General features: G+C 41.4%; 2 protein-coding genes and 1 long non-coding RNA gene across 7 annotated transcripts in view; 1 reads left to right on the forward strand and 2 right to left on the reverse strand.

Moving 5' to 3' along the window:
- agtrap (angiotensin II receptor-associated protein) overlaps positions 1-4,092 on the reverse strand; it is a 21,277-nt gene extending 17,185 nt beyond the window's left edge. Inside the window, exons 1-2 of one of the 3 annotated variants that reach the window (XM_048561537.2) lie at positions 3,995-4,067; positions 3,503-3,638 (exon numbers count right to left, since the gene is read on the reverse strand). In XM_048561537.2, the coding sequence (XP_048417494.1) occupies positions 3,503-3,537 (35 nt within the window). In that variant the 5' untranslated portion in view covers positions 3,538-3,638; positions 3,995-4,067. Of the gene's footprint in view, positions 1-3,502; positions 3,639-3,994 lie in introns of all 3 variants that reach the window. The other 2 variants (XM_048561538.2, XM_048561536.2) reach the window with 2 other exon arrangements.
- LOC125466680 (uncharacterized) overlaps positions 1-13,231 on the forward strand; it is a 24,152-nt gene extending 10,921 nt beyond the window's left edge. The window contains exons 2-3 of the long non-coding RNA XR_007250494.1: positions 6,129-6,245; positions 13,020-13,231. This is a non-coding gene — a long non-coding RNA (uncharacterized LOC125466680). The remainder of the gene's footprint in view (positions 1-6,128; positions 6,246-13,019) is intronic.
- On the reverse strand, positions 5,412-25,958 carry draxina (dorsal inhibitory axon guidance protein a). 3 transcript variants are annotated; one of them, XM_048561534.2, is made up of 8 exons: positions 25,605-25,719; positions 23,193-23,365; positions 21,577-22,066; positions 15,922-16,100; positions 14,653-14,764; positions 13,408-13,500; positions 8,770-8,859; positions 5,412-7,501 (listed from the first exon to the last, which is right to left on the reverse strand). In XM_048561534.2, exons 3-8 carry the CDS (start codon positions 22,055-22,057, stop codon positions 7,389-7,391), a joined length of 1,068 nt encoding a protein of 355 aa, XP_048417491.1. In that variant the 5' UTR covers positions 22,058-22,066; positions 23,193-23,365; positions 25,605-25,719; the 3' UTR covers positions 5,412-7,388. The 3 variants fall into 3 exon arrangements, with proteins under 3 accessions (XP_048417491.1, XP_048417490.1, XP_048417489.1); XM_048561533.2 differs by lacking the exon at positions 23,193-23,365 and having other exon boundaries at positions 13,408-13,497; positions 25,605-25,958; XM_048561532.2 differs by lacking the exon at positions 23,193-23,365 and having other exon boundaries at positions 25,605-25,943.
- Between the last annotated feature and the right edge of the window lie 317 nt (positions 25,959-26,275).

Genomic DNA, 26,275 nt, shown 5'->3' on the forward strand with positions numbered 1-26,275 from the left:
AGCTGGTTACCTGAAATGGAGACTGAGGGGTCCAGGAAGTTGAGGGATGTGTTGGATTTGGCCCAGGTGAACTTGAGGTTGGGGTGGAAGGTGTTGGTGAAGTGGTGAACAGTCCCTCTTCCACATCTACACAGGCCCCAAACCCCACCTCTTCCTCCGTTACATTGATGACTGTATCGGCGCCGCCTCGTGCTCCCCAGAGGAGCTCGAACAGTTCATCCACTTCACCAACACCTTCCACCCCAACCTCAAGTTCACCTGGGCCATCTCCAACACATCCCTCAACTTCCTGGACCTCTCAGTCTCCATCTCAGGTAACCAGCTGGAAACTGATGTCCATGTCAAGCCCACCGACTCCCACAGCTAATGAAATGTGAGGCTGGATGAACAGAGTAGCCCAGCAGCATCTCAGGAGCACAAAAGCTGACATTTCGGGCCTAAACCCGGTCTAGGCCCGAAACGTCAGCTTTTGTGCTCCTGAGATGCTGCTGGGCCTGCTCTGTTCATCCAGCCTCACATTTCATTATCTTGGATTCTCCAGCATCTGCAGTTCCCATTATCACCGAATCCCACAGCTACCTAGAATACACCTACTCCCACCCACCCTCCTGCAAAAATTCCATCCCCTATTCGTCCGCCTCTGCCGCATCTGCTCCCAGGATGAGGCATTCCACTCCCGCACATCCCACATGTCCACATTCTTCATTGACCGTAACTATCCCCCGCAGTGGTCGAGAACGCCCTTGACCGCGTCTCCCGCATTTCCCGCAACACATCCCTCACACCCCGCCCCCACCACAACCGCCCTAAGCGGATCCCCTTCGTTCTCTCATACCACCCCACCAACCTCTGGATACAACGCATCATCCTCCGACACTTCTGCCATCTACAGTCCAACCCCACCACCCAAGACATTTTTCCATCCCCACCCTTGTCTGCCTTCCGGAGAGACCACTCACTCTGTGACTCCGTTGTCCGCTCCACGCTCCCCTCCAACCCCACCACACCCGACACCTTCCCCTGCAACCGCGGGAAGTGTTACACTTGCCCCCACACCTCCTCCCTCACCCCTATCCGGGCCTTAAGATGATTTTCCATATTAAGCAGATGTTCACCTGCACATCTGCCAATGTGGTACACTGTATCCACTGTACACGGTGTGGCTTCCTCTACATTGGCAAAACCAAGCGGAGGCTTGGGGAACACTTTGCAGAACACCTACGCTCGGTTTGCAATAAACAACTGCACCCTCCAGTCGCAAACCATTTTAACTCCCCCTCCCATTCCTCAGACGACATGTCCATCATGGGCCTCCTGCACTGCCACAATAATGCCACCCGAAGGTTGCAGGAACAGCAACTCATATTCCACTTAGCAACCCTGCAGCCCAATGGTATCAATGTGATCTCCCCTTCCCCCACTGCATCCCAAAACCAGCCCATCTCGTCCCCTCCCCCCACTGCATCCCAAAACCAGCCCAGCTTGTCCCCGCCTCCCTAACCTGTTCTTCCTCACCTATCCCCTCCTCCCACCTCAAGCCGCACCTCCATTTCCTACCTACTAACATCATCCCGCCTCCTTGACCTGTCCGTCCTCCCTGGACTGACCTATCCACTCCCTACCTCCCCACCTATACTCTCCTCTCCACCTATCTTCTTTTCTCTCTCCATCTTCGGTCCGCCTCCCCCCCTCTCCCTATTTATTCCAGAACCCTCTCCCCATCCCCCTCTCTGATGAAGGGTCTAGGCCCGAAACGTCAGCTTTTGTGCTCCTGAGATGCTGCTTGGCCTGCTGTGTTCATCCGGCTTCACACTTTGTTATCAGCACATTATGACGTGAATGGCTGTAAATTGGGAGAAGGGAGTGTGCAGTGGGACTTGGATGTCATTGTGCACCAGTCACTGATATTAAGCACGCAAGTGCAGCAGGCGGTCAAGAAGGCAAATAGTGTGTGCGCCTTCATTGCGAAAGGTTTTGAGTCCAGGAGCAGGGATGTGTTGCTGCCATTATACAGGGCCTTGGTGAGGCCATACATAGCATATTGTGTGCAGTTTTGGTCTCCTTTTCTGCAGAAGGATGCTCTTGCTCTCGCTCTCAAAAGGAGTGCAATGAAGGCTTACTAGGCTGATTCTGGGGATGATGAAACTCACATATGAGGAGAGATTGACTAGGTTAGAATTGTCTTTGCTGGAGTTCAGACAAATGAGGAGGGGATCTCAAAGACTTAGAAAATTCTAATAGGACTAGATAGGATAGATGCAGGGAGCATGTTCCCAATGGTGAGTGTGTCCAAAAGCAGGGATCACAGTCTGAGAATCAAAATGGACCATTTAGGTCAGAGATGAGGAGACATTTATTTTCCCAAAAGAGTAGTGAACTTATGGAATTTATTAGCACAGAAATTTGTTGATGTCAAAACAGTAAATGTATTCAAGTGGTGGCTAGATATAGCACTTGGGGGTGAATGATCGATTATGAGGAAGAAAGCAGGAATAGGCTATTGAGTTGGATAATCAACCATGATCATGAAGAATGGTGGAGCAGGCTTGAAGGACCGAATACCCTCGTCTTGTTTCTATGTTTCTTCCATGTCTACAACTTCCACCCACACCTTCCAAACACTGTCTAAATAACTAGTGTTGTGAAACATTCTCTTTCACTACCACCGCCACATACTGTCAATCATCCAATTACCGAAGCAGGACTCAGTTTTCCATAAATTGATTAGATTCGATTCCTAGATTAGATTCCCTACAGTGTGGAAACAGGCCCTTCGGCCCAACAAGTCCACACCGCCCCTTGAAGCATCCCACCCAGATCCATCCCCCTACAACCTACACAACCCTGAACACTATGGGCAATTTAGCATGGCCAATCCACCTAACCTGCACATCTTTGGACTGTGGGAGGAAACCGGAGCACCCGGAGGAAACCCACACAGACACGGGGAGAATGTGCAAACTCCACACAGGCAGTCGCCCGAGACTGGAATTGAACCCGGGTCCCTGGTGCTGTGAGGCTGCAGTGCTTACCACTGAGCCACCGTGCCACCCTATCTGCATTTCATTGTTCAATACAAACTCCAGACAGCACTGCCCCTTCCTAACCAGCTCCCCTTAAATATTTGCTCCAATGACTATTAGCTGTTGTCTAACCTCTGGAACATATATCCTGGACAATAATTTACAATATGGTCACTTTCTGTCAATTACTGAATATTGTTCTTCTGAGGTTTGTGTTCTAGAATCTTTGCTGCCCCTTCAAAGCCTTCCTTAAACTCCATCTCTTTGGCCAATTCTTTAGTCAACCTTTATATAATTTCCTTTGTCTCAATGGCAATTTACTTTCAATTAATCCTCAAGCAGGATGCAATACTTTTTCTACAACAAAAAAGGGCTAAGAAAAAAAATCAATGAGCGTTTGATATTACCACATATTTTCACCATGTGGACAGGAATACAAATCCAGTTAACAGATGCTTGTTAATTAATGCATCACTCACCAAGTTGTCAGGAGCCAGTGCACAACGATGATCATCTGTAGAAACACGAACCCAGGTCAATCCGAAAGAACAAACAAACACTACAATTCTATAGACAGACTGAACTAGAGTCTGTCGTTCTCCCACAACATCATTCCTAGAGAATCACAGAACACCCGAGATTATAGCCTGAAACTGACTCAGAATTTCTGTCATTTGACAAAACCACTCCCTATAGCCCGTCGACTAGATATCAGTCTGCAGCTCACTAGTGAAGGGGGAAAGCAGGCAGTAGGAGCTAGGGGAAGGTAAGGCAAGGGAACAACGGGAGAGGGAGAAAAGGGGATGAAGGGACAAAAGTTATGCTCAGCTCCGCACAACACCAATAATTTAAACTTCGGGCTGTTCCTAAAGCCAGACTGTTTCTTTAAGATCCCGATCGATAACCCTGTTCTTAGCGGGCAGCCGGAGTTCGATTTCTTGACCCTCACATTTCCATTCCACAAACTTTACCTTCAGGCTAACCACCGGCAGTTCCATCGCTGAAACTTCATGAAGTAACAAACTTCGAGGCGACCCATGTGACCCTGCATCATGTGACCCGGGCTGGATGAGGAAACCCTCAGGGTGCTGATGTTTGTTGGGTTCCTCCCGCCTCAAACCCCACAATTGAAGAAGGTGGCAAAACCGATCAATGACACTGACTCATTGCTCTCTGAGAATCAGCTGCTTAACGTCATAAGAGAGTCTTAAAATTAATCGTGGACATAGTTCACAGTCAGTGGGCCTCTGATGCGCTAACATTATATTTCTGCCGAGTCACTTGAATCGTCATTATCCCCAGAACGAAAAAAACCCGTTAATTTTACATTAGCTAAAATAACTTTAAATCGACATACATCGATGCTGCCAAATGAAACTTTTGTTTCAGAATTGGTTATTTAGGGTATGGGAGCGTTGTTGACAGGGGAGGCTTTTGAACAAAATGAATATGTTAACGCTGACAGGAGTGCGGGAGTTGTGACATTTCGCATTTTGCTGTGGTTTCTGGCACTTGTCCACACGGAGTTGGTCTCTATCGGGTGTCGGACCTGCTGCAGCAGATCACACCCCCAGACCAACGACCAACACTGTGGACATTCATTAAAATCGTAATAATCAAATATTTATGGTGGGCTTGCACATCCCTCAAATGCCAAACTAATACACCACTGCCACTTGCTTACGTCAAATCAGTTAGGGATAGATTTTCTAATACACTGTACCTTTTAAAATATGTAAAGTATCAGGTGCGAGACAAAAAATACTGACAGTAAAAAACAAAGCCAAAACTATCTTGACTTTGGTGCATCAGCTGTGTCTCAGTGGTAGAGATAATGGGAACTGCAGGTGCTGGAGAATCCGAGATAACAAGGTGTAGAGCTGGATGAAGGCCAAAGAGCATGAGAGGAGCAGAAAAGTTGACGTTTCGGACCGAGACGTTTCTTCAGAAGGCGGGGGGTTCTGAAATAAATAGGGAGAGAGAGGAGGCGGATCGAAGATGGATAGAGAAGATCGGTGGAAAAGACACACAAGTCAAAGAGGCGGGGATGGAGCCAGTAAGAGAGAATGCAGGAGGTAGGGAGGAGATAGGTAAAGGGGGCGGGGTAACTCTCAAGACCAGCTTGTACTACCTATTTCCCTTGGTGTGATGGCACTAGACCTTATTCTTAAACCATTACAATTCATGTTGTGAAGGTTCTCCCAACGTGCTGGGAGTTCTACATTTTGATCCAATAATAAAGAACACATCTCAATCTAACTGTTGGATACAAACAAATGAACATTTGACAGAAGCGATTCTGAAGTTCATTTTCTCTACAATTAAAATTACAATGAGACTGAAATAATCAGGTGTGCACCAAGATGTGAGATGAACTTAGTCAGTATGTTCCATTTCAAAGTTTTTAATTGGTTGTCAGATTTTGTTTGTTTCATGTAGGCTAATATTAAAATTAAATAGAAAACAAAAGTGCAAAATCTGATACATAATCATTCTTTCGTCATGCATTCCATTGCTATAAATTCACATGCAGGACAACACGAAGTGTAACTATAACAGACAATGCAACTATAACAATATGACATACAGTCTGCAAAGACTTTACATTTCTTTTTGAGATACAGCATTGCTGGCAAGATCTGCATTTATAGCCCATCACTAAATGCCCTTTCGATGGTGATGGTAATTTGCCTTCCTGAATCATTACTATCTGTGTATGAAAATATTTACACAATGTTGTTAGGTACAGACTTCCAAGATTTTGACCCAACAATGATGAAAAACAGCAATATGTGTTCAAGCCAGATGGTTGTCACAGTGACTAACTATAATAATGTGACAATATATCTATAAAAAAAGTTAAATATTCTCTCAGTTTTACAGTTATTCAAAGTAGAGATTCTCACATCACAACCCTGACCCTTACTGCAATATCTAAATTGGACTGTCCTAATACAAAAACACAAGAACTGCACCTATGCCCATCTATACCTGAGTCATAGAAAGGCTGTGTTTTAACATTGTACAAGAAGTAAAATATTACAGACACTGTTGTGCATCTGAAATACCTTTACTCAAAACAACGAATCTCTGTTCTTATCACAGATGAAGACGGACCAGCTCAGTGTTTTCAGTACTTTCTATTCCTTGTTCCATCTTCACCTCTTACAACACAAGTTATAACAAGGGTTGAAAACTACTTGGAGAACATTGTTGGAAAAGGTAATTAATTATAAGTTATATTAAGTTGAAATGACAGTAGTCCTTTGAAAACAAGGGTCATCTATTCGGTGGATGTTATGATAAAGCTTCGACATATCTGTATAACATCAACCAGCTTTTCTGATTCTTATTATTATCTGGGACACTCCTGGATATATGCCCAGTTATCAGGTGAGAAAAGTACAGAGTCTTTGTTGCCCTTCACATTCAAACAGTCCACAAATAATTTACGAATATTCAATGTTTAGACTCATACTTGGTAACAGTCACTTGGGCAAGGTACAGGCTGGTACCAGCACCTAGAGATGTAGCTCAGTAAACATCAAATGAAAAATTTCAGATTGATTAACTATAAACAATTCAATTATTATACAGTAATTGATCACGGCTTTAGGCTGTGCAGGAGCCTAAATTGTGTTTTAAAGAGTCTGGTTTTATTGTGAGTTTAAATTATATTTATTTTTAAAAGTTGGTGAAATATTGCAGGTTTGTAGTAATATCAATAAGTTTAAAGCTGAAAACATGTTGGGACATCTGATTTCAAGAGAATGATCATTCATGAATGATCAATGGTGACAACGTTTTAACAGAAGGGTGATACCTGATGGGAGGTTGTCTCAAGTAAAGCTGTTGGGAGAGAACTGTAGGGAGATTCCTAGAAAATAAAAAGATATAAGGAGGAATTCAAAGATAACAAGAAACTCTTGTATACAAGGTATTATTGCTAAATATTGTGTTAGTTACCATTTTGCTAAATAACATTCAAAACTGTTTATGAAAGTACGGTATTACAAATACAATTTTCGTGTGGGTACGAGCAGCAGGATCATTTCAAATAAGAAATGAGTTGAATGGGACAATATAAACCATTGGGGATTCCATTATCATAGTTGAGTAGTGGATTCTGGGTATTGTTGGGATTTGTTGGATTATAGTTTTGGAATGTAGGGCGTAAATAGGGATATTTTCAACAGACATGACTGGGTGATTGCAAGAATCTTATTCCAGACTGCCCCAGATGTGGCATCGCCTATCAGGGCAGTCACAGGCATTCTTGGAGCCATCAAGATTTTCACTGTTGTTATTGGATGAGGATTGACTCGTTGTGTGGGTCAAAACAGCTGGATTCCTTATGATGTCTGCTCAGACCGTAATAAATGATCCATGATTGATGTCAACAGATTCTGGTTCCACACATCGTCCTCGCCTGCGGGTCACTCTCCGATTCCGATGGAACTTGGCATAACAGCGAAGACCTGATAAAGACAGAAGAGTGGGTTCAGTCTTGAGCACTCATCTGACAGGGCCTGGCTCAATTGCCAACTTCACTTCTAACACGGTCAGGAATCAGATGATACCAGGTTATAGTCCAATAGGTTTACTTGAAATCATAAGCTTTCAGAGTATAGCCCCTTCATCAGCGAAATAAGAAAGAAGTACACAGTCACAGAATTTATAGGCAGTGAGATGTAAAGATCATACAACTGGTGTGAAGTGGAGTGTTGAATAATAAGTCTCCATGGGTGATCCGAAGTGTCAGATCGTATAAGTAAAGTGTTGGCAGCTGAATAACAAGTGAAGGGATGGTTTATAATCTGATTAAATGAGGCAGAGGGATAATTACAAAAAATTAAAAATAAGATGATGTCATGTTATTCCAGTCATTTGGTTTGTCTCCAGCACCACCTTACTTTTAATGTTTTTGTAATTATTTCTGAGCCTCATTTAATCAGATTATAGGTAATCCCTTGGTTTGTTATTCAGTTGTTGATGCTGTACTCACATCTGATACTTTTGCTCACCTGCAGAGACTTATTATTTGACACTCCACTCTCACCATTTGTATGATCTTTTGATTTCTCTGCCCTTGATCTCTCTGCCTACAAATTCTGTCTCTGTGTGCTTCCCTCTCACTTCACCTGACAAAAAAGGTTATACTCTGAAAGCTTGTGATTTCAAATAAACCTGCTAGACTAAAACTTCATATTGTCTGATTTCTGACCTTGTCCACCCCAGTGCAACACCAGCACCTGCACATTATCACTTCTAACAAGACTGAGCTTCTTTTTCCATCTACCATTCTGATATTAATAATTCACACTTTCAGTGTGTAATGCAGAGTCAAAACACAACCTAACAGTGGACGTAGCTTTAATGTTTACTTCAATGAAACGTTAACTCTGCTTTGTCTCCACAGTTGCTGCCAGATCTGCTGAGCTTTTCTAGTAATTAGTGTTTTTTTTTGTTTTTGATTTCCAGCACCCGCAATTCTTCATTTTTGTTTTGTTAAGAGTAGCTTGTTCGAGGACCAACACATGCCTCCAACAATCCTGACAGCACCCCAAGATTTGAGCGAGGGTACCTTTGAAGTGGCGAACCCTCAATTTCAGGACCAAATCTGACTTTGATGCACATCATTGGTAACCCGGTAGGGAGTGAGAGGGAAGATTAAACTTTTTATGTTGATAGCTAGCGCTCAAACCTCAGAGACTTTGGCTAATCTTGAGCCAAAGCTTGCACCCACCTTCTGCACACATACAATCATCATAGCACTTGTTATTGAGGCCGCGGTTGTGGGCTTTGCAGATGTGCTGCCGGAGGTCACAACACCAACCTGTGGAAAACAAACACGGATATCACAGTAAGTTCAGGTGTCATTTAATTTTGACACAAATTATTGCAACTGGTATACATGATGTGGACCAGACACTGCTCAGAGTAGACATGACAAAGAGAAATGCAGAGCCAATTATCATGTGGACAGTCACTGCAAAGACAACGCACATACATCTAGTTCTGGGTGGGCTGACATTTCCTATACCTAAATATCTATAAAATGGATTTGTATTTGGCCTCTGCCAAAAGCAACACTGCATTACCAAGAACTCCACCCAGCTGGTCATTATCTGTGGTTGAACCAGACTGTTAGCAACCTTACGGCATCCTCTCTATTTCAAAAATCAACCTACTTTATCTTCTTTAACAACACTCAAACTGCATCCCTGCCTTAGGCTATTAACTATTGAAAACATCACCATTGTGTTTATGATATCTAAACTTGGCTATTCTAGCATCCTCATACCATTCTTCCAACTTCCACTTTCCATATTCTTCAACTCACTCAAAACTTTTTATTCACTTGCTAACTCACAAGTATGGTTTGTCCATCACCCCGTGCTTACTGTTATATGTAAATTCAAGAACAAGTATTGTTTTGGCATTAAAATCTTTTGCCTTCTACTTCCTTCATGATATTTTCCTATTTTTGTAACCTATTGTAGCTGTAGAAGATCCCTTGGATCATAGTGTTCCTCCATCTCTGATCTCTTGCACACTCCCTGCTCCCTTTGCCCTTTTATTGGCAGCTCTGCCTTCAGCTCTCCAACTGAGCTCTGAATATTCCTCTGAAAAGCCCTTTGCCTCACTAAGTTACATTGAGGTGCACCTTAAAACCTATCACTTTAAATTTTTTTTGTCATCTAATCTGATATGTCCTGTAGCTAGGTGTCAATTTTTGCCACATTACACATGCATGGAATACCTGGGATTGCAATTAGTGTTCAAAATGCTCCATAAGTGCAAATAGTTGTGCACAACTTGTTCTGCTTCCAAGCCTGAAGGGAGGAAGAGTCAGGGCATCTGCTCTTCCCCTGCACTGTATTATATATTCTGAAATATACTGAATTGGCAACGTTGGTCCTGATTTTATGCCTGTATATTCAGTATGGTCAGGGAGTTGAATTCCTAGACGTAAAATGCATTAGTGAAAATCTGCAGTATCAGATTCAATGATTCTTTTTCTGAATTCATTTTTTATTTCAATGCAGGTTTCAATTTTCCTTCGGTATGAGCAATGCCATATGTTCAATTACCATAGTTCTTTGCTTCCCTGATGAGATGTATTGAACTGGGTGAATTCTGCTGTTATAATTTCTTCTCTTGGCTACCCTTTGATTTATAAACTACAAAACAAGGAAAGGCTATTAAGCTTTTCCAGTCTCTGCTTCCCAACAAACCGTCTCTAAGTCACTTGACATCAGGGATCGTATAGATAATCACAAGATAGGCATGTGGTATATGTTTTATAATTGTTTCAGTCACTGCCTCCAGTGATTATGCAGCAGCTGTGGAGAGATGGCAGCAGGACAGAGAACGTGTATCAGACACACAGCGTGACAGGACACCATCCAGTGTTCTTTTGTTCTCCACTTCAGTTGGTAGCTCTGAGGTGCCAATGTTTCACTGCCTACAGCAATGACAATGTATGTTCATATGACAGTTAATCCTTCTCTGCTCCCTGAACTATTAGATTATTGTGTTCAACAACCAATGTTAATGAGTCTCCCACTGGATTTCTCTTTTTGTTAAATTAACTGCACTGAGTCTGAAAGGTTGATATGGGAGAAGTTGGGGGAGGGGGTGCGAATGATTGGAGCATTGCAGTGGGCAGTTATTCAGACTGAAACTTGCACTGAATAGTCATGAGATTAAGTAATCACAGCAATAGCAAGCAATCAGATTAACTCCTTCGGACTTCTGGATGATAACTGTGCCAGGGTACTGTCAAGTTTAAACTCAAATTACATTTAGAAAGAAGCATTTGTGTCACTTTTTTCACAACCACAAGACTTGAAGCTCTTTTCAGTCAATTAAGTACTTTGAAATGTAATATGTGAAACATTATAAAGTCATTGAGTGTACAGCACACAAACAGGCCCTTCGGTCCAACTCATCCATGCTGACCAGATATCCTAAATTAATCTAGCATTTGGCACATTTCCCTCTAAACCCTTGCTATTCATATACCCATCCAGATGCCTTTTAAATGTTGTAATTATACCAGCCTCCACCACTTCCTCTGGCAGCTCATTCCATATACGCACCACCCTCTGCGTGGAAAAAGTTGCCCTTCAAGTCCTTTTTAAATCTTTCCCCTGTCACCTTTAACCTATGCGCCCTCTAGTTTTAGACACCCCCATCCCATGGAAAATACCTTATCTACTTACCCTATCCATGCCCCTCATGATTTTATAAACTTCTATAAGGTCACTCCTCAGCATCTGTTGCTCCAGGGAAAATAGCCCCAGCCTATTCAGCATCTCCCCATAGCTCAAACCCTCCAACCCAAGCAACATCCTTGTACATCTTTTCTGGACCTTTTCAAGTTTCATAACATCCTTCCTATATCAAGGGCCAAGTGAGACAATAACGAAGGAATACAAATTGGTGATGAAACTCAGCAGGTTTGGCAACATTTGTGAAAAGAAAAAAACAAAGTTAATATTTTAAGTCCACTGACTCTTTGTCAGAACTTCATCAGAATCTCTGTTAGGTTTTGCTGAGAGATTAATATCGAATAGAACACTAGGAGAATTCTCCTATTCTTTGAAATGTGCTGAAGGATCTTTTACATTGAACCAAGATAACAGGTATGTCAGTTTAACCTTTTTTTTGAAAAAGAAGGGCACCTCAGTCTGTGCAGCACATCCGCACTCCAGATTATATACTTAAATCTTTGCAATTTGTCTTGAACCAGAGGCAAACACACTATAACTGAAGCAAGTTACTGTTAGTCAAAGCTTAATGCTTGTCTCTTTTTCTCAGTCCTTCTGTCACCTTAGCAAAGAAGCTTGCTTTTGGGTCAAAAAGATGTGCATTCTGAATGCGCACAAAAATCAAGGTTAACACCTCGGCACAGCACTGCACTGTTGGAAGCACCAATGATTAAATAAGAAGTTAAACCAAAGCCTTACCCCTGCCTTCTGGAAGTTGTAAAAGACCAGAAGATCATAAGACCAAAAGGAAGAGGAACAGGAGTAGGTTGACCAACCCTCGATGCTGCTCCACCATCCAACATGTTCATAATTGATCATTCCCCATGTCCAGTTTCCTGAATTTTCCCCACAATACTAGATTCCCTGACTGATCAAGAATCTATCTCTGCCTTAAATATCCCTAAGAATTCAGCCCCCACAGCTATCTGTGACAAGGAGTTACAAAGACTCCTAACCCTCTGAAAGAAGAAATTCCTCATCATCTCAGTCTTAAATTGGCACCCATTACCTCTGGTCCTAGACATTCCCATGAGAGGAAACATCCCATGGCATTTAGCCTGTCAAGCCCTTTAAGCATCCAATATGTTTCACTGAGATCATCTGTACTCCAGTGAATAGAATTCCAACATGTTTAGCCTTCCCTCGTAACACAATCTCTCTAAGTCAGGGATCAACCTAATGAACTTTCTCTGAACTGCCTCCCATTAAATTATGCCTTGCCTTAAATAAGGAAACCAAAAATGCTTGCATTAGTCCAGATAAGATCGCACCAGCACCTTATACAGTTGAAGTAAGACATTCTTACTCTGATACTCCAACCTCCTTAAAATAAAGGCAACATTTCATTTGCCCTCCCGATTACTTTTTTTGCCTGAGTTTTGTGCACAGCACAAGCGCCCCCAAGTTCCTTTGTGTAGCAGCTTTCTGCAGTGTTTGTCCAGAAGATATCACTGCACTGTTCTGAAGTACAGGGAAGTTTATGTCTGGAATTCTGATCAATATTTATCTTGGAATTAATATCACAAAAACAGACTGTTTAGTTGTTGCCTGATTGCTGTTTCATGGATCTTGCTGTGCATATACTGGCTGTCAAGTTTCCTATTTCACAATAGTGGCTTCACTTCTAAGTACTTGATTACATATAAAACACTTTGACATCGGACATCATGAAAGATGCTACATGAATGTAAGTCTTTCCTTTTTCTCTTTTTTCTCCCAGTCACCTCAGAAAACAGCAGTGTCGGTGACAACATCAGATCACATCCATGACCCCTCTGCTCTGACTCCCTTCTCAAGTAAACCACTGAACAACAAAAACCAGTCTGAAGAGAGCAGGTCAGCATTACTGTAAAGAACATGGTCATACTTGATCCCAATCCAAGCCCACAGATGTTTTATCCATTTCTACAAGCCCTACTCTTTTTTAAGCCTTTCTTTTTCTCCATTACCAGTAAAAGATACTGAATCACATTTTAAATAAATGATCACACAAAGGTCAGACTTATGTTTGTAGTGGTGGCTGTCCCAGAAGCTTGGCGGAGAAGCCATGTTTGGTGTTAAAGAAGTTTGTGTGCTGGATTAGAACCTCCAGATTATTAGGAATTTACCAGGTAGGCAGTCCAAGTGATGATCACATGGTTCCATTTCAGCCATTGAGGTGAGGTTCCCATTACTCAGGTTCTTGCTGCGATGCTTGTCTACTAAGAACAAAAAGAATAAAAATATCAACTCCTGGGATGGAGAACATAAAGGTTGCTTTTATTCTCAACTGTCATTCTATCAAAAACCTGAAGTTAATTGAGTAGATTAATGTGTGGCCAATAAAGTTCAGAATCGGGAAGTGAGAGATTATCCTATTTGGATCCAGGAAAGACAGTTCATTGTATATTCTAGATGGCAGGAAGTTTTGAATTGTGGTGGAGCTGGGATTTTTAGAAGTCCATGTACAAATACTACATATTATGAAAACAAATTGGAAAATTGCCTCTATCTTCAGGAAGCTACTGTACAAATACAACATTTGTACCAGTTACACAGAGCTCTGGTTAAATCCCTTTGAAAGTACAGGATTTAATCCTGAGCGCTGCACCTCAGTAAAGAGATACATGGACTTTGGGGAGAATGCAGCGCAGATTGACCAGAATGATAGCAGCACCAAAAGGTTAAATTATTATGAATAAAGACCCCACCCTCCACCCCCTGCATTCTGCTTATACTCTCTTCCACTCTCTATCTCTTCCATCGGGCAGAAGATACAAAAGTTTGAAATCATGTACCAAGAGATTTATGAATGGCTTATTCCTTGTTGTTATCAATGTTATGAATGGACCTCTCATATTAGAATTGATATTTCCCTGCACCTCTCTGTAGATATAAAATTATACACTGCATTCTTTTCTGATTACCCTGATGTACTTATGCAAGGTATGATATATCTGGTTATGTGTGACGGTAATAGATCAAGGTTGCATAGACTAGGTTTAAAAATTCTTTTGAGTATAGCAAGTCATGGGCAATTTACTTAAGGTAATTAAATGATTAAGGGATTTGTTGGGGTATTTAGTTATAAATGTATTGCCTCTGGTGGAATGAGTGCAGAGTAACAGGGAATAAACTTAAAATTAGAAGTAGTGTGATGAGATGTTTTAGGAGATGTTTCACACAACGGAAAGTAAAAATCTGAAACACTCTTCCCCAAAAGTTGTTGAGACTCATTTTCCTCACGAAGCTCTTTGCTTGCCATCTCCCCTCATGCTCCCTACTTCATGCAATTGAACTCCCTGCATACATGCACCTCCATCTGCACTGTACAGTCCTCCCTCCCCACCATTCTAGTAGCCCCCATTTATTACCTTTTTTCTTTGCTGAAGGCCAAATATCTGGCTTCATGTCTTCATAATCTGTCCAGTCAAAGAGTGTCATGTCGAGGGTGGGATTCACCTCAGCAGCTGTTCTTGTTCCAGCCTACATGAGCTCAGGGCAATGATTTGCATGTCAGAGACAGGGGGAGAGAAGACAGGCAAGTAATGGAACAGAAAGACAGAGATCAAGCATGGGATCATGAACAGACGTAGGTTGTTTGAGAGACAAATTAAGGAAAATATATGGGACGGAGATCAATGCAGTGGAGTGATAATGGAATGAAAGGGCAAAGAAAATGACAGTAATTAGATTGGAAGAAATAATAATTTGCAGACAGTACAGAGACCAGATAGGAGAGCAGCAAGTGAGGTGAATTTGGAGGTAGTGCATCCAGGCAACAGTAATCTAACAACTGAGAAAGGACCTGGGTGTCCCTTGGGGCATTGAGAATTTCTGTCAGTTTATCTTACAAATCCCATTATTGTAGTTTGAAAATTTGAATGAACATAAAAATGACTGGAAATAAATGTCAGCCTTATTACCAATGTCAATATATTGAGAATCAAAAGCATAACCATTTTGATATCATTGCTTTTCTGCCAATGTGAATTAGCCAGAATTTCCTCATTCATCTTTAGACCTTTACATCTTTCTCCAACGATGTCGTAAAGATGTCAGCTTTCAGCAGATGGTCTACAATTGAGATAATCTCCAAGTCTCACAGCTTAGCTACTACAACAACTTAACTTTTATCTCAGCAAAATCTGTTGCTTTTACCTCCTCTTCCACTTATAACCAAAGCCTTTACCTGGACTTCTTTCATCTCCAGACTCAATTATCCTCTTGTTGGCATCAAGACACTCCAAAATTCAGTTTCCTGTATTTTGCCATATTTTACCTACCTAGCCATGGTCCTAATCCCTACTCACCTAAACTATGAACCCACCCCACAATATATTGAGTTAAATTACAAAATATAATAAATCCCAATGCAATAAATATTTATAAGTGTCCACACAGCAGCTCCACAAGCAATTTCCTATATCTCTTAGAAGCCATAATTTCACCCAACTCAGATCCTTTGTGCATCTTCTGCCACTGATGGCACAAAGTTTTCTGCTATGTCCATGCAATGCTGTAGCACGCCTGTGAGTACTATCACCTCTCTCCATCTCTCTTTTCTTCAATGCCTGACGGGAGGAATATTTGCTGAGGAGTGACTTCAGGTGTCACTGTAATGTGGGCACAATCTGGTTTACCTGTTGTCGTGTGCTCCTTGGCTTTGTTGCTGGTGCTTCCTCAGTTGTGATGGCAGTCAGCAATGTACTGGTCACAATGGTGCTGGACATTGGCACAGGCATTGTGGAAGGCCCATCTGTCTCCTTGCTTTGTGTCAGATCCTTTAAAAATGGGATTAACTCAGTGCCCGACAGTTTCCCTGCAGGGAAAGGACAACTATTTGTATAAATTGACCATCTGCAGTTAAAAAAAGACTGGCTGGTAGGGTTAAATATAAGCTGATTATCAGAGGTCTCTGGGTTACAGCATGAGAAGCAATTGCTGACTGACGGAGAACTGTATGACAGGAAGGGACCTGCTGCTGGGTGACAGTATAATAAAGTGATAGGGGCTTGCTATGTGTGACTGAATTTTGCAAACTGCTGGACATTTTGAGCCTTTGTGCCTTTTGATTGGATGTTACTCTGTCTGTCACTTGGAGGCATGATTGCTCACTGCTGTGAAAGCTAAAGTAATAATGAACTAATGAATTAATATGCTGCACACACTGCCTTATTTAGTAATTACAAATGGTTTAACATTAAAAACTATGTCTAGACTTGAGCGAATACATTGAATGAGAATTAGGATCCCGACCCATACCTACACACCAACCAACCACCCACCACTCCCCCACCCCATCCCAGCCAGAAACAGTGCTATTTCATATGCAACTGATTGACTACATTGGTGCGTCCCTGATTTCATCTGTTACACTATTTAACAGGGAAATTAATTGTCACTTATATATGTATTCTGCACAAACCTCAAACATTTAGAAAGTCTGCAATACCAGTTTGATAGTCTTTCCAAAATGCGACACCCCATTCCTGGAAAAAGATCTTCCAGTGAAATTCCCAGTTCTTTGCCCAATTTGTACAGACACAACATTAACAGGTATAAAAACAAAAGTTGTTGGAGAAACTCAGAAGATCTGGCAGTATCTGTGGTGAGAAAGCAGTGTTAACATTTCAGGTCCAATGATCATTCTTCAGAATTGATTGTAGCTGGGAAAAGATTGGTGGAAATGCTAAAGATTAGCTGGGGGGTGGTGGAGCAATAAATGATAGGTGGAGATGGAATTCAGAGGGAATGAGACAGTTTAGCAGTCAAAGGAATAAGTAAAGTAAGCCTGGAGAAATAATAAGTGACAATGGGGTACATAAGTGACTGATGATGAGTTGTTTGTGGTAGCAGCTCACGTGCTGACAAGGCCTGGTGTGTGGCGTGTGGGGTTTGGAGTAAGTACATGGGAGATGGTGCTCAAACCCTAACATTGTTGCAATTGAAACAGAGTCTAGAAGTCTGCAGGATTCCTAAGCTAAAAATGAGGTACTGTTCTTCCAGACTGCACTGAGTTTCGCTGGAGGTATGCAGCGAGCCCAAGATGGAAATTTTGGCCAAGGAACATGGTAGTGTATTAAAGTGGCAGGCAGTCGGAAGCTCAGGGTCTTTGCTGTGGGCAGAATGGAGGTGTTCTGCAAAGCAGTCACCCAGTGTCTACTTCATCACCCCAATGTAGAGCAGACAACATTGTGAGCAGCGAGTATGGTGGACTAGATTGAGTGAAGTGCGGGTAAATTGCTGCTTCACCTGGAAGATGTGATGGGCCCGTTGACAGGGAGGAAGTAAAGAGGTAGCTTATACGCCTTTTGTGATTGCAAAGGAAGGTGTTGGGAGTGGACCAAGCTGTCATGGATGGAACAGTCTGTGTGGAAGGCTGGCAAAAGAGAGGAGAATGAGAATCTGGTGGTGACATTCTGCTGGAGATGGCAGAAATGGCAGCTAACAATCCTTTAGATGTGGATGCTGGTGGGATCAAAAGTGACGAAGAGGGGGACTCTATCAGTGTTGTGGGAGGGGCTGAAGTGCAGAAAATAGTTCGAACATAGCTGAGGGTCCTGTCAACAATCGTAGTGGGGAATCATTGGTTGAGGAAGAAGGTGAATACTTCAGAGGACCCCTTGTCAAAGTTGGCATCATCAGACCAGATACAATGGAGATGGAGAAACTGGGAGAATGGAATAGAGTCTTTACAGGAAGCAGGATGTGAAGATGTATAGTCAATGTAACTGTGAGAGTTGGTGAGTTTGTAGTGGATATTGGTTGTCAGCCTATTCCCAGAAATGAAAACAGAGGCTGAGGAAAGTAGGTGGCGTGGGGGGGCGAAATCAGAGGTGGACCAGGTTAAAGTGACAGCAGGGTGGAATTGGAAGCAAAATAGATAAGCTTTTCCAATTCTGGATGTAAAAGGGAACCTGCACCAATGATGTCATCAATGTACTGGAAAGAGTCGTGGCGAGGAGCCAGAGTAGGTCTGAAATGAGGAATGTTCACATGCCCCACAAAGAAACAGACATCACTAGGGACCAAGTGGACACCCAAGGCCACCCCTTTGACCTGAAGAAAGTGAGAGCAGTCAAAGAAGAAATTGTTCAAAGTTGTTCAACATTAACTGGTATTCTAAGGTGTCACCAGGCCCAAGTGACTCCTCATTTATTTGCAATTTTTTTAAAAGCAGGATCTTTTGTAAAATTCCACATAACAGGCAAACTCCATTTTTTGTCAAAATCAGACAGGGATGTTCAGTCTGAGGATCTAATGGTTACATAGAGGCCCAGCCAAGAAAAAAAAGTGATGATTAAGTTCTCTAGCTTCAAACTGTAAAAGAAAGAAGTGGCCATCCTCGGGGTGCCTCACTGGACAATATTTGTTCTCTTTTAAATAACACCATGATACCAAGGTCCTTAGCCAACTGTCAGTGAGCTTCACCTTGATTCTAAACTTTGTAAATGCATGATCCTCCACTATTCTGTCTTGAATCTACATAAATGGCTATTACTAAATTTGCTTGTGAAATTCTGCGCATTTTTTCCAATCTGTATCTTTTTCCCTTCAGAACATTTTTGCAAAAAAATTTTACTTTTGTCATTTTTTCATCCCTGTTTCCAGATAAACATGTGTCAAAATGCTGAGTATTGAAATTTCTTTGGGAATTCTAACAGCATTACTTGATATTGTGAGAAAAAAATCAATGATGGATATCAATCCCAGGGGCAATGACACCAATATTTTAAAAGAAAGATCTACATTTTAAAGAACATTCAATGACGTCAGTAGCATCCCATTTTGCAGTACAGCCAACGATGAACATTTGAAGTGTGATCTGTTAAAAGCAGCAAATGAATTCCCAATTTTTGCACATTAAAGGTATTATAGAGAGCAATGGGATAATATCAAGAAGAACTGTTTTTAGTGATATATTGACTGAACAATAAATATTGACCAGGACACCAAACAGAACATTCATGCTCTTCTTCAAAATAGTGCAATGGCATATTTTGCATCCATCTGAGAGAGCAGCTGCTAGTATCCTGATAATGCAGAACTTAAAAGTCTTGTGGAAGCAAGTGCAAGACATACAGATATAAATCATAGACAAAATCTTAGCTGCACCCCATGGTTACCACACTTACTGGAGAGAGTTAATACCAGTAATGTCTCTAGTAATGTTGGTTCAATATTCACACTTAGAAATTGCAACCTTTAGCTTCTCTTCAATAAATAGGAGCAGAGTAGCCTATGTGGTCCTTTGATCCAGCTCTGCTATTCAATATAATCATCCAACTCAATATCCTGTTCCCACTTCCTCCCAATACCCTTTACTTCCTTTAGCCCTAGGAATTATAAACTATACCTAACTTCTAGAAAATAAAGATGAAATGTTTGTCTTCACACTTTATTTGCAAATTCAAGTTTTGATTAGCACCAGGCTTGCTAGTCTGCAATAGTGATAATTTAAAAGCATATGTTATCTTGACACAGTATCTGATTCCAGTAATCCTCTTCTGTACCATAGGGAAGACTGGTCCTCTGAGCTACTTTCATGCAACAAACATGACCCTCCACTGTTACCTCAACAGTATGACTCCCTACTCCACCACCCACAAATTTGATCCCACACTCTAGTCAAACATTATGATCATCATTATTCGTTCAAGGAACACGATGTAAACTCTCAGATTAAATAAGTGATCTTCCCCTTTAGGTAAACATCAAAATTTGCCTTTCTTTGCACCATTTCCTATAACTTGACAACTGTGGTTTTAATAATTTGTGACTCACAAGAAAACAAAAGTTTAACCTCATTAGGAAGAACAGCAGCCCTTGAGCCCTTTGCCAGAATCCCTATTCCCTCACCATCAGTCCAGTCAATTATTAGCTATCCAGATGCTCTACACATATTGTTCGCACACAGAGTGTCGTGAAACAAAGTGAGAACATCCACCTTTACATCCTTTGCTATTCAACATCTCTTTAAATAAAATCAGTGATTTTAGTAGAGAATATATTGACTATTTGAGTTTATCTTTATAGATCTAACAGAACAACCCATGTAAACCACACTGGACATGAAAAACATATAGCTCCAGGTATGATGAGTGTCAAAAGAGAAGGCTGTCTCCCCTTCACTATTGCCCTGTTATGCATTGAGAGAGCTTTGACTTTATATGAAAACTGCAGATTTGAACAATCTATTGGTGTCCTCAAACTTCCAAAAGACATTACAGGGCTACTTGTTGCTTCGACAATTTTTATGCTATTAATTTCTGGAAACATTGGAAGCAACTTGTTTTGTGAAGAATTATCTGCAAATTATAGTCAAAGACCCTCATCCAAACAGTTTACACATTGTCTGAACAAAGCTTTTCAAACAGCTGGATGTTCTGTGACAAGGCGCTTCCAGCACTGAGGGCCCCAAGTGACTGTGCTGAAAATAGCATTTTGCTTCATATAACAGAGTCAAATGCAGGTCATAAAAAAACTTCCTATATTAACTCAGCTTACCTTTCTTCAAGTCCCTTACTGTCAAACGTGCCATTTTAGAATCAAAAGCGGGAGACTGTTCTTTGGATTTTGCATTCACACCATATGGATCAACCCATCTCAGCGCCCAAATGCATTTTATCTTAAGTATAATTGTCAGGACAATGCAACCTCCCTTGTAAAACGAACTTATTATTAAATACATTGAAAAAGAAGTGATGCTCAAGTCAAATCACACAGAATTCTTAAATTTTAATTTGAGTTTCCCCCCCCCTCAACTGTTTTGTCCCTTTTATCAGATTTCTCTGCTGTTGGTGATGACAGGTTTTCCACTGTCCATCTGATAAACCATCAAGTTTGTAGTTGATAACTTACATCCTGCATGTGACTACAGTGTTTCAGTCCATCAACATCTTGAACATTACTTTTATTTTAAAATCCACATGTACTTTCATGAACAACCCTGGGAAGAGATGGAAGAATTGTGTACAGAATTTAAATATTTTCTGAGCAGGGATGGGAAAGTAGTATAGAAAACACCTTCTGAATGGGCTGTAGAAGAGCAAAATGCAGACAGTTCAATCTGTGAAATAGCAAAATTGTATTTCTCTTATACAATGATAGTCCAAATTGTAAATCAAAACAATATACTTAAGCACATGATCTGAAGGGAAGCATCAGGCCCAAAAAGTGAGTGAGCAAGATTCAGGAAAAAAAAGCCTGCTTAGCCCCAATGCTAGGCTATCTTTTCTATACGTGAAAAAAATATTTTAAATGCTTTTCATCAAGGTTTCCAAAGCTCCTCTTACCCTTACTGTGTCGGGCTCGCTCCCTCCGATTTAGTTTCTTATGGTCTCTATTGTGCTTTTTCCCTTTATTTGTAGGCTCTCCTGCTGGATGATATTCTGGCTCTCGAGGATAAAATTGACCTTTCTGGCCTGTAACTCGCTCCTGTGGCATTACTGCTGTTCTTTCCAGACTGTCTGTCTCCACTCGCACTGGAGTCAGACTTTCCAACCCCACACCGTCCTCATCTGGTCTGTCTGTCTCCAGTACTTTGGTTACCATGGTGTTGGTCTTGTCTTTTCTCTGTATGCCATGTTTGTGGCCTGATCTGGGAGAATCTGGCCAGGACTCACGTCTCTTCAGATTATTGCTGCTGTCTTGTGGCTGCAATGCGCTTTTCTTTCCTCTGGTTCCAGCTTCCAGAGCACAGACATGGTTTAGACCATCAAAAACCAAGAAGAAGAGGAAAGGAGACATGAAGTACCAATAAGCCATTTCCTTCATATGATCAATCTGAAGAAGAAACATTTGAGGTGAGACAGAGAGTTTGAGTTCAGATGCATCAATAAAGCTATTTTTGTGCAACTGTTAGGAGCAAATCAACCACCATTGAACTTCCTACAATATCTGCCAAGATCAATCAAAACTCACACATTAGTTCAAATGGTAAAGATGATACATAACTACCCAGCTGCAAGACAAGGTTTGGGATTTGATTATTAAACTGTTTAAGGTCAGCCTATATCAGTCAAAATGATTGCAGAAGCATTTCAAAGCATCCGAGGGTCCCTGGACAATATTAATGGTGAGCAGTGGAAACTAAGTTTAATTATTGTGCAATGGCCTCTGATGAATTCTATTCCTCAAAAACACGTGGCATTTTCAGGAAACTAATGGAACTATAGAAAGAAATTGTCAATATGACTTACAAATCCTTAACTTTTCCATTACCATATCATGTCAGGCTCTGTGATATTTACAGGGCATTCTAATCTGCTCAGTGAAGGGTAACAGTTAACATTAGGCACACTTTTCCATTCCATTTAGAACTTCCTCTGTGCAAAAAAAAAAATCAAAGCTGATGTAAAGGAATGTCCAAAACTACTTTTTCCAAGGCTGAGATAGAAACTTGAGTGAGACTTATTGAATATTAAAACACAAGAGGCCCTTGTGATCATTAATTCTGTGTCGACTCTTGTGAAGACTGAAGGCAGGATTGGAAAGGAACAAGATGTGGAATTAGAAACTAAGTTTATGTTTACTGATTTTGAAATTTAAGTGAAAATCTTAATAACTAATTAACATTTTAATGCCATTAAGACACAAAGTTATTTTTCTTTTCATAATTCAGTGTGGATCTTGTGCCTGCCTCCACACCTCAGCAGCGAAACAAAATTTTCCATATTTCAGCCTCTTCATAAATGATTCAGGAATAACTTTTTCCCCTCTCAACGTTTATAGCGACTTTTCTCCCTTCTGTGTTACATCTGGTCTCCCACTTGGAGGAAACATAGAGTTTTGATTTTAAATCTCTGCAATGACACAGAAGGTGTGTGTGTGTGTGTGTGTGTGTGGTTGATGGTTGTAGCAAAATGGAAAACTCCTTTCTCAGTACTTTTTCTTTGTATCAAAAACTTACATAGGGTGTAATGTATTAACTTTGAAATCTTCATGTGTCTAAAGCACATCGTCCTGATTTCCGTTCTGTTTTGTCTAGGCCATCATTTATTTCCCATTAAGAGTCAACCCGCATTGCTGTGGATCTGAAGTCTCATGTAGGTCAGACCAGGTATAGATGACAGATTTTCTTCCCTAAAAGACATTAGTGAACCAGATGGGTTTATTGAATTCAAGTTTCATCATCTGATATGGTGGGTTTCATTCCATGACGCCAGAACATTAGCTTAGAGTTCTGCATTACAAGTCTAGTGCCATTACAACTATGCCACCACCTCCCCACTTGAACATTCATCCATTTTACGCATTACAATAACCATTACAGTTGAAGGTACTTCACTGACTGCAAAGCACTTCGGGATGGCCTAAGATTGTATATAAATGCTAGTTCTTTAATATTTATTGTGGCAGTGAATGGCCTTTTTTAATTTGCTCTTGGAATGTGGGCATTGCTAGCAACAGGAGCACTTAATTCCATCCCGAATTGTCCTTGTACACAAGAACAACAGAAAATGGAGTAGGAATAACCCTTTTGGCCTTTGAACCTACTGTTATGATCAAAAGATTTGATTTTAGTTTGTAACCTTGATTCTACTTTTCTGTCTGTCCCTCATGACCATTGACTTTCTTCTAGATTAAATTTTTTCCTTATTCAGCCTCAAGTATATTCAATGACTAAATGGTGGGGAGGCACTTCTTGACCCATTGCCGTCTGAGTGGTGTAGGTACATTCACACAGTTGTTAGGTAGGAAGTTCCAGGAATTTATGTCAGTGACAAAGGAATAATGATACATTTCCAAGTCAAAATGGTGTTTGACTGAGAAGGAAACCTGCATGTAATGGTGCTCTCACGTACTTGTTGCCCTTATCCTTCTAGAAGTTGGAGGTTTGGGAAAAATGTGCCAAAGATATGCTGTTGAGGTGCTTTGTGCATCTTGTATGCACTGCATTTACATTGTTCTGGTGGTGGAGGAAGTGAATGTTTAAGGTGATGGTTGGTGTCAATCAAATTAATTGCTTAGTTCTGGATAATGTTGCATCCTTTGTGCATTTCAGCACACTCCAGATTCATGCCCTGTAGATGGTAGGAAAGTTATGAGGAGTCAGGAGGTTATTGCAGTACAGCAATGAAGGAATCATTATTGTTTATCACCAAGTGGTTCATGGTAGTTCATGACCCCAGGCTGTTGAGAGGAAGTTCAAGCATAGTGAATATGGTGCCTACACTTAATGTCTGGGGAAATAATTTATCATTTGTTCAGTCCACGGAACTGTACCACAGCAAGAAAAATGCCTTCAGACATGCAGCAGAAAAGGGAGGAACTTAGACAAAGGAAAAGTAAAAGACATATGTTAAGATGATTGACGAACCATTGGACAAGGCCTTGCAAATACACACCACACAATAATAATACAACATTTTACGATTGCTTTCATGGCTATATAAGTGTGTGCCAATTCAGAAAGCCAGTAAGTTAAATAGTTTGGAACTTATATTCAGCTTCAATGTCTCTATTCTTGAATAGATATCTCCCTAGCCACAGAGCTAATGTTAATTATGTGCAGCTCCCCATGGAGACACTCTCTCATCTCCCATCTGCTCTAACATCAAACACCAGTCAAGATACATTTGCAGCATCTTCAGTAAGTATCCCCCACAATTCCAGTTCTCCGGGATCACTTAATGATTCGACTGCTTTCACGAAACATGTTATCTACGAACTGAAGGTAGTGACTGTCAGGAATGTCTTTGCTGTCAGACTCACAAAGCATTGTCTCCAAGTCTCACCAGACATTTGCATCACCTTCATTCCTACCTTTGGGGTTTGGTCAAATGTTCAAAGCAGCGCCGGAGTCTAACGAACATACAGACTGTTTAGTACCCTCAGTGTCCAATAAAGACAAAACAGAGCACCAGGTTTCAAAAAGTGTACGAACTTCTGCACCTAGAATAATGGATATTAAACGTCTGGCACTTTACATATTTTACAAGCTAGCGGCAATCAAATTAAGAAAAGCAGTAGGTGGATATTGTATTCACACAGCGCGACATAATACATGTTAATTGCTCCCAATATCCTCCAATACACAACATACTTGGACTTTTTTTCAGTTTGACAGAAGACGATTTATACACAAATTAGGTTCCTATCAATCGACTCGAGATAGACAGAGATACACACAGACTTTCATTTTACAACCACCTGCTATTGTCTCTGCTCGAGTAAACACAAACATATGAAAATTCTAAAACAGTCATTTACAAATGGGCAGCAGGTACGATAAGGTGAACAGACCGGCCTCGCCCAAAATAACGTTAAAAAGGGCAGCTTTTGAGGTTTGCGCATTATCGTCCGTCAGGATATTTCTTACCTGTGTATCTCCAGGGGACGAAGCACAGACTGTGACCGCTTTCCACACACAACCTGACAGTACCGAAGATTCAATATCCCAGGGACTGGGACAGAGCTGAGCATCCGCGCTCCCGGGGCGCGCTCCGGAAAATGATGTCAGCGACAAATGGGGGCGGGCACAACCCGAAAGAATAAAGAAATGCAACAAGAAGAACAAGACGACCAAATACACGAAAGTAAACTGGGTGCAGAGAATCATGCACATCGAATGAATTATTTGCCCGACTTGAATTGCTGAGGAGGTAAATGGAGGGAGATGACCATCAACAACCTCATCAGATTTCTGAAGAAGGGTCTAGACCCGAAACGTCAGCTTCCCAACTCCTCTGATGCTGCTTGGCCTGCTGTTCATCCAACTCTACACCTTGTTACTTCCTACAAACCAAACAGATGGCTATGGGCACCCACAAGGGCCCAGGCTATGCCTGCTTCTTTGTAGGATTCATGGAACAGTCCCTCTTCAACAACTACACCGGCACCATACCTCACCTCTTTCTCTGCTACCTTGCTAACGGTATAGGTGCTGGCTGGTGCTCCCACAAGGAGATCTAATAGTCTATCAACTTCACCAACACCTTTCACCATGCCCTCAAATTCACCTAGGCCATTTCTGACACCTCCCTCCCCTTC

The sequence above is a fragment of the Stegostoma tigrinum genome, chromosome 28 (genome assembly GCF_030684315.1).
Source record: "Stegostoma tigrinum isolate sSteTig4 chromosome 28, sSteTig4.hap1, whole genome shotgun sequence".
Classification (NCBI taxonomy): Eukaryota; Metazoa; Chordata; class Chondrichthyes; order Orectolobiformes; family Stegostomatidae; genus Stegostoma; species Stegostoma tigrinum.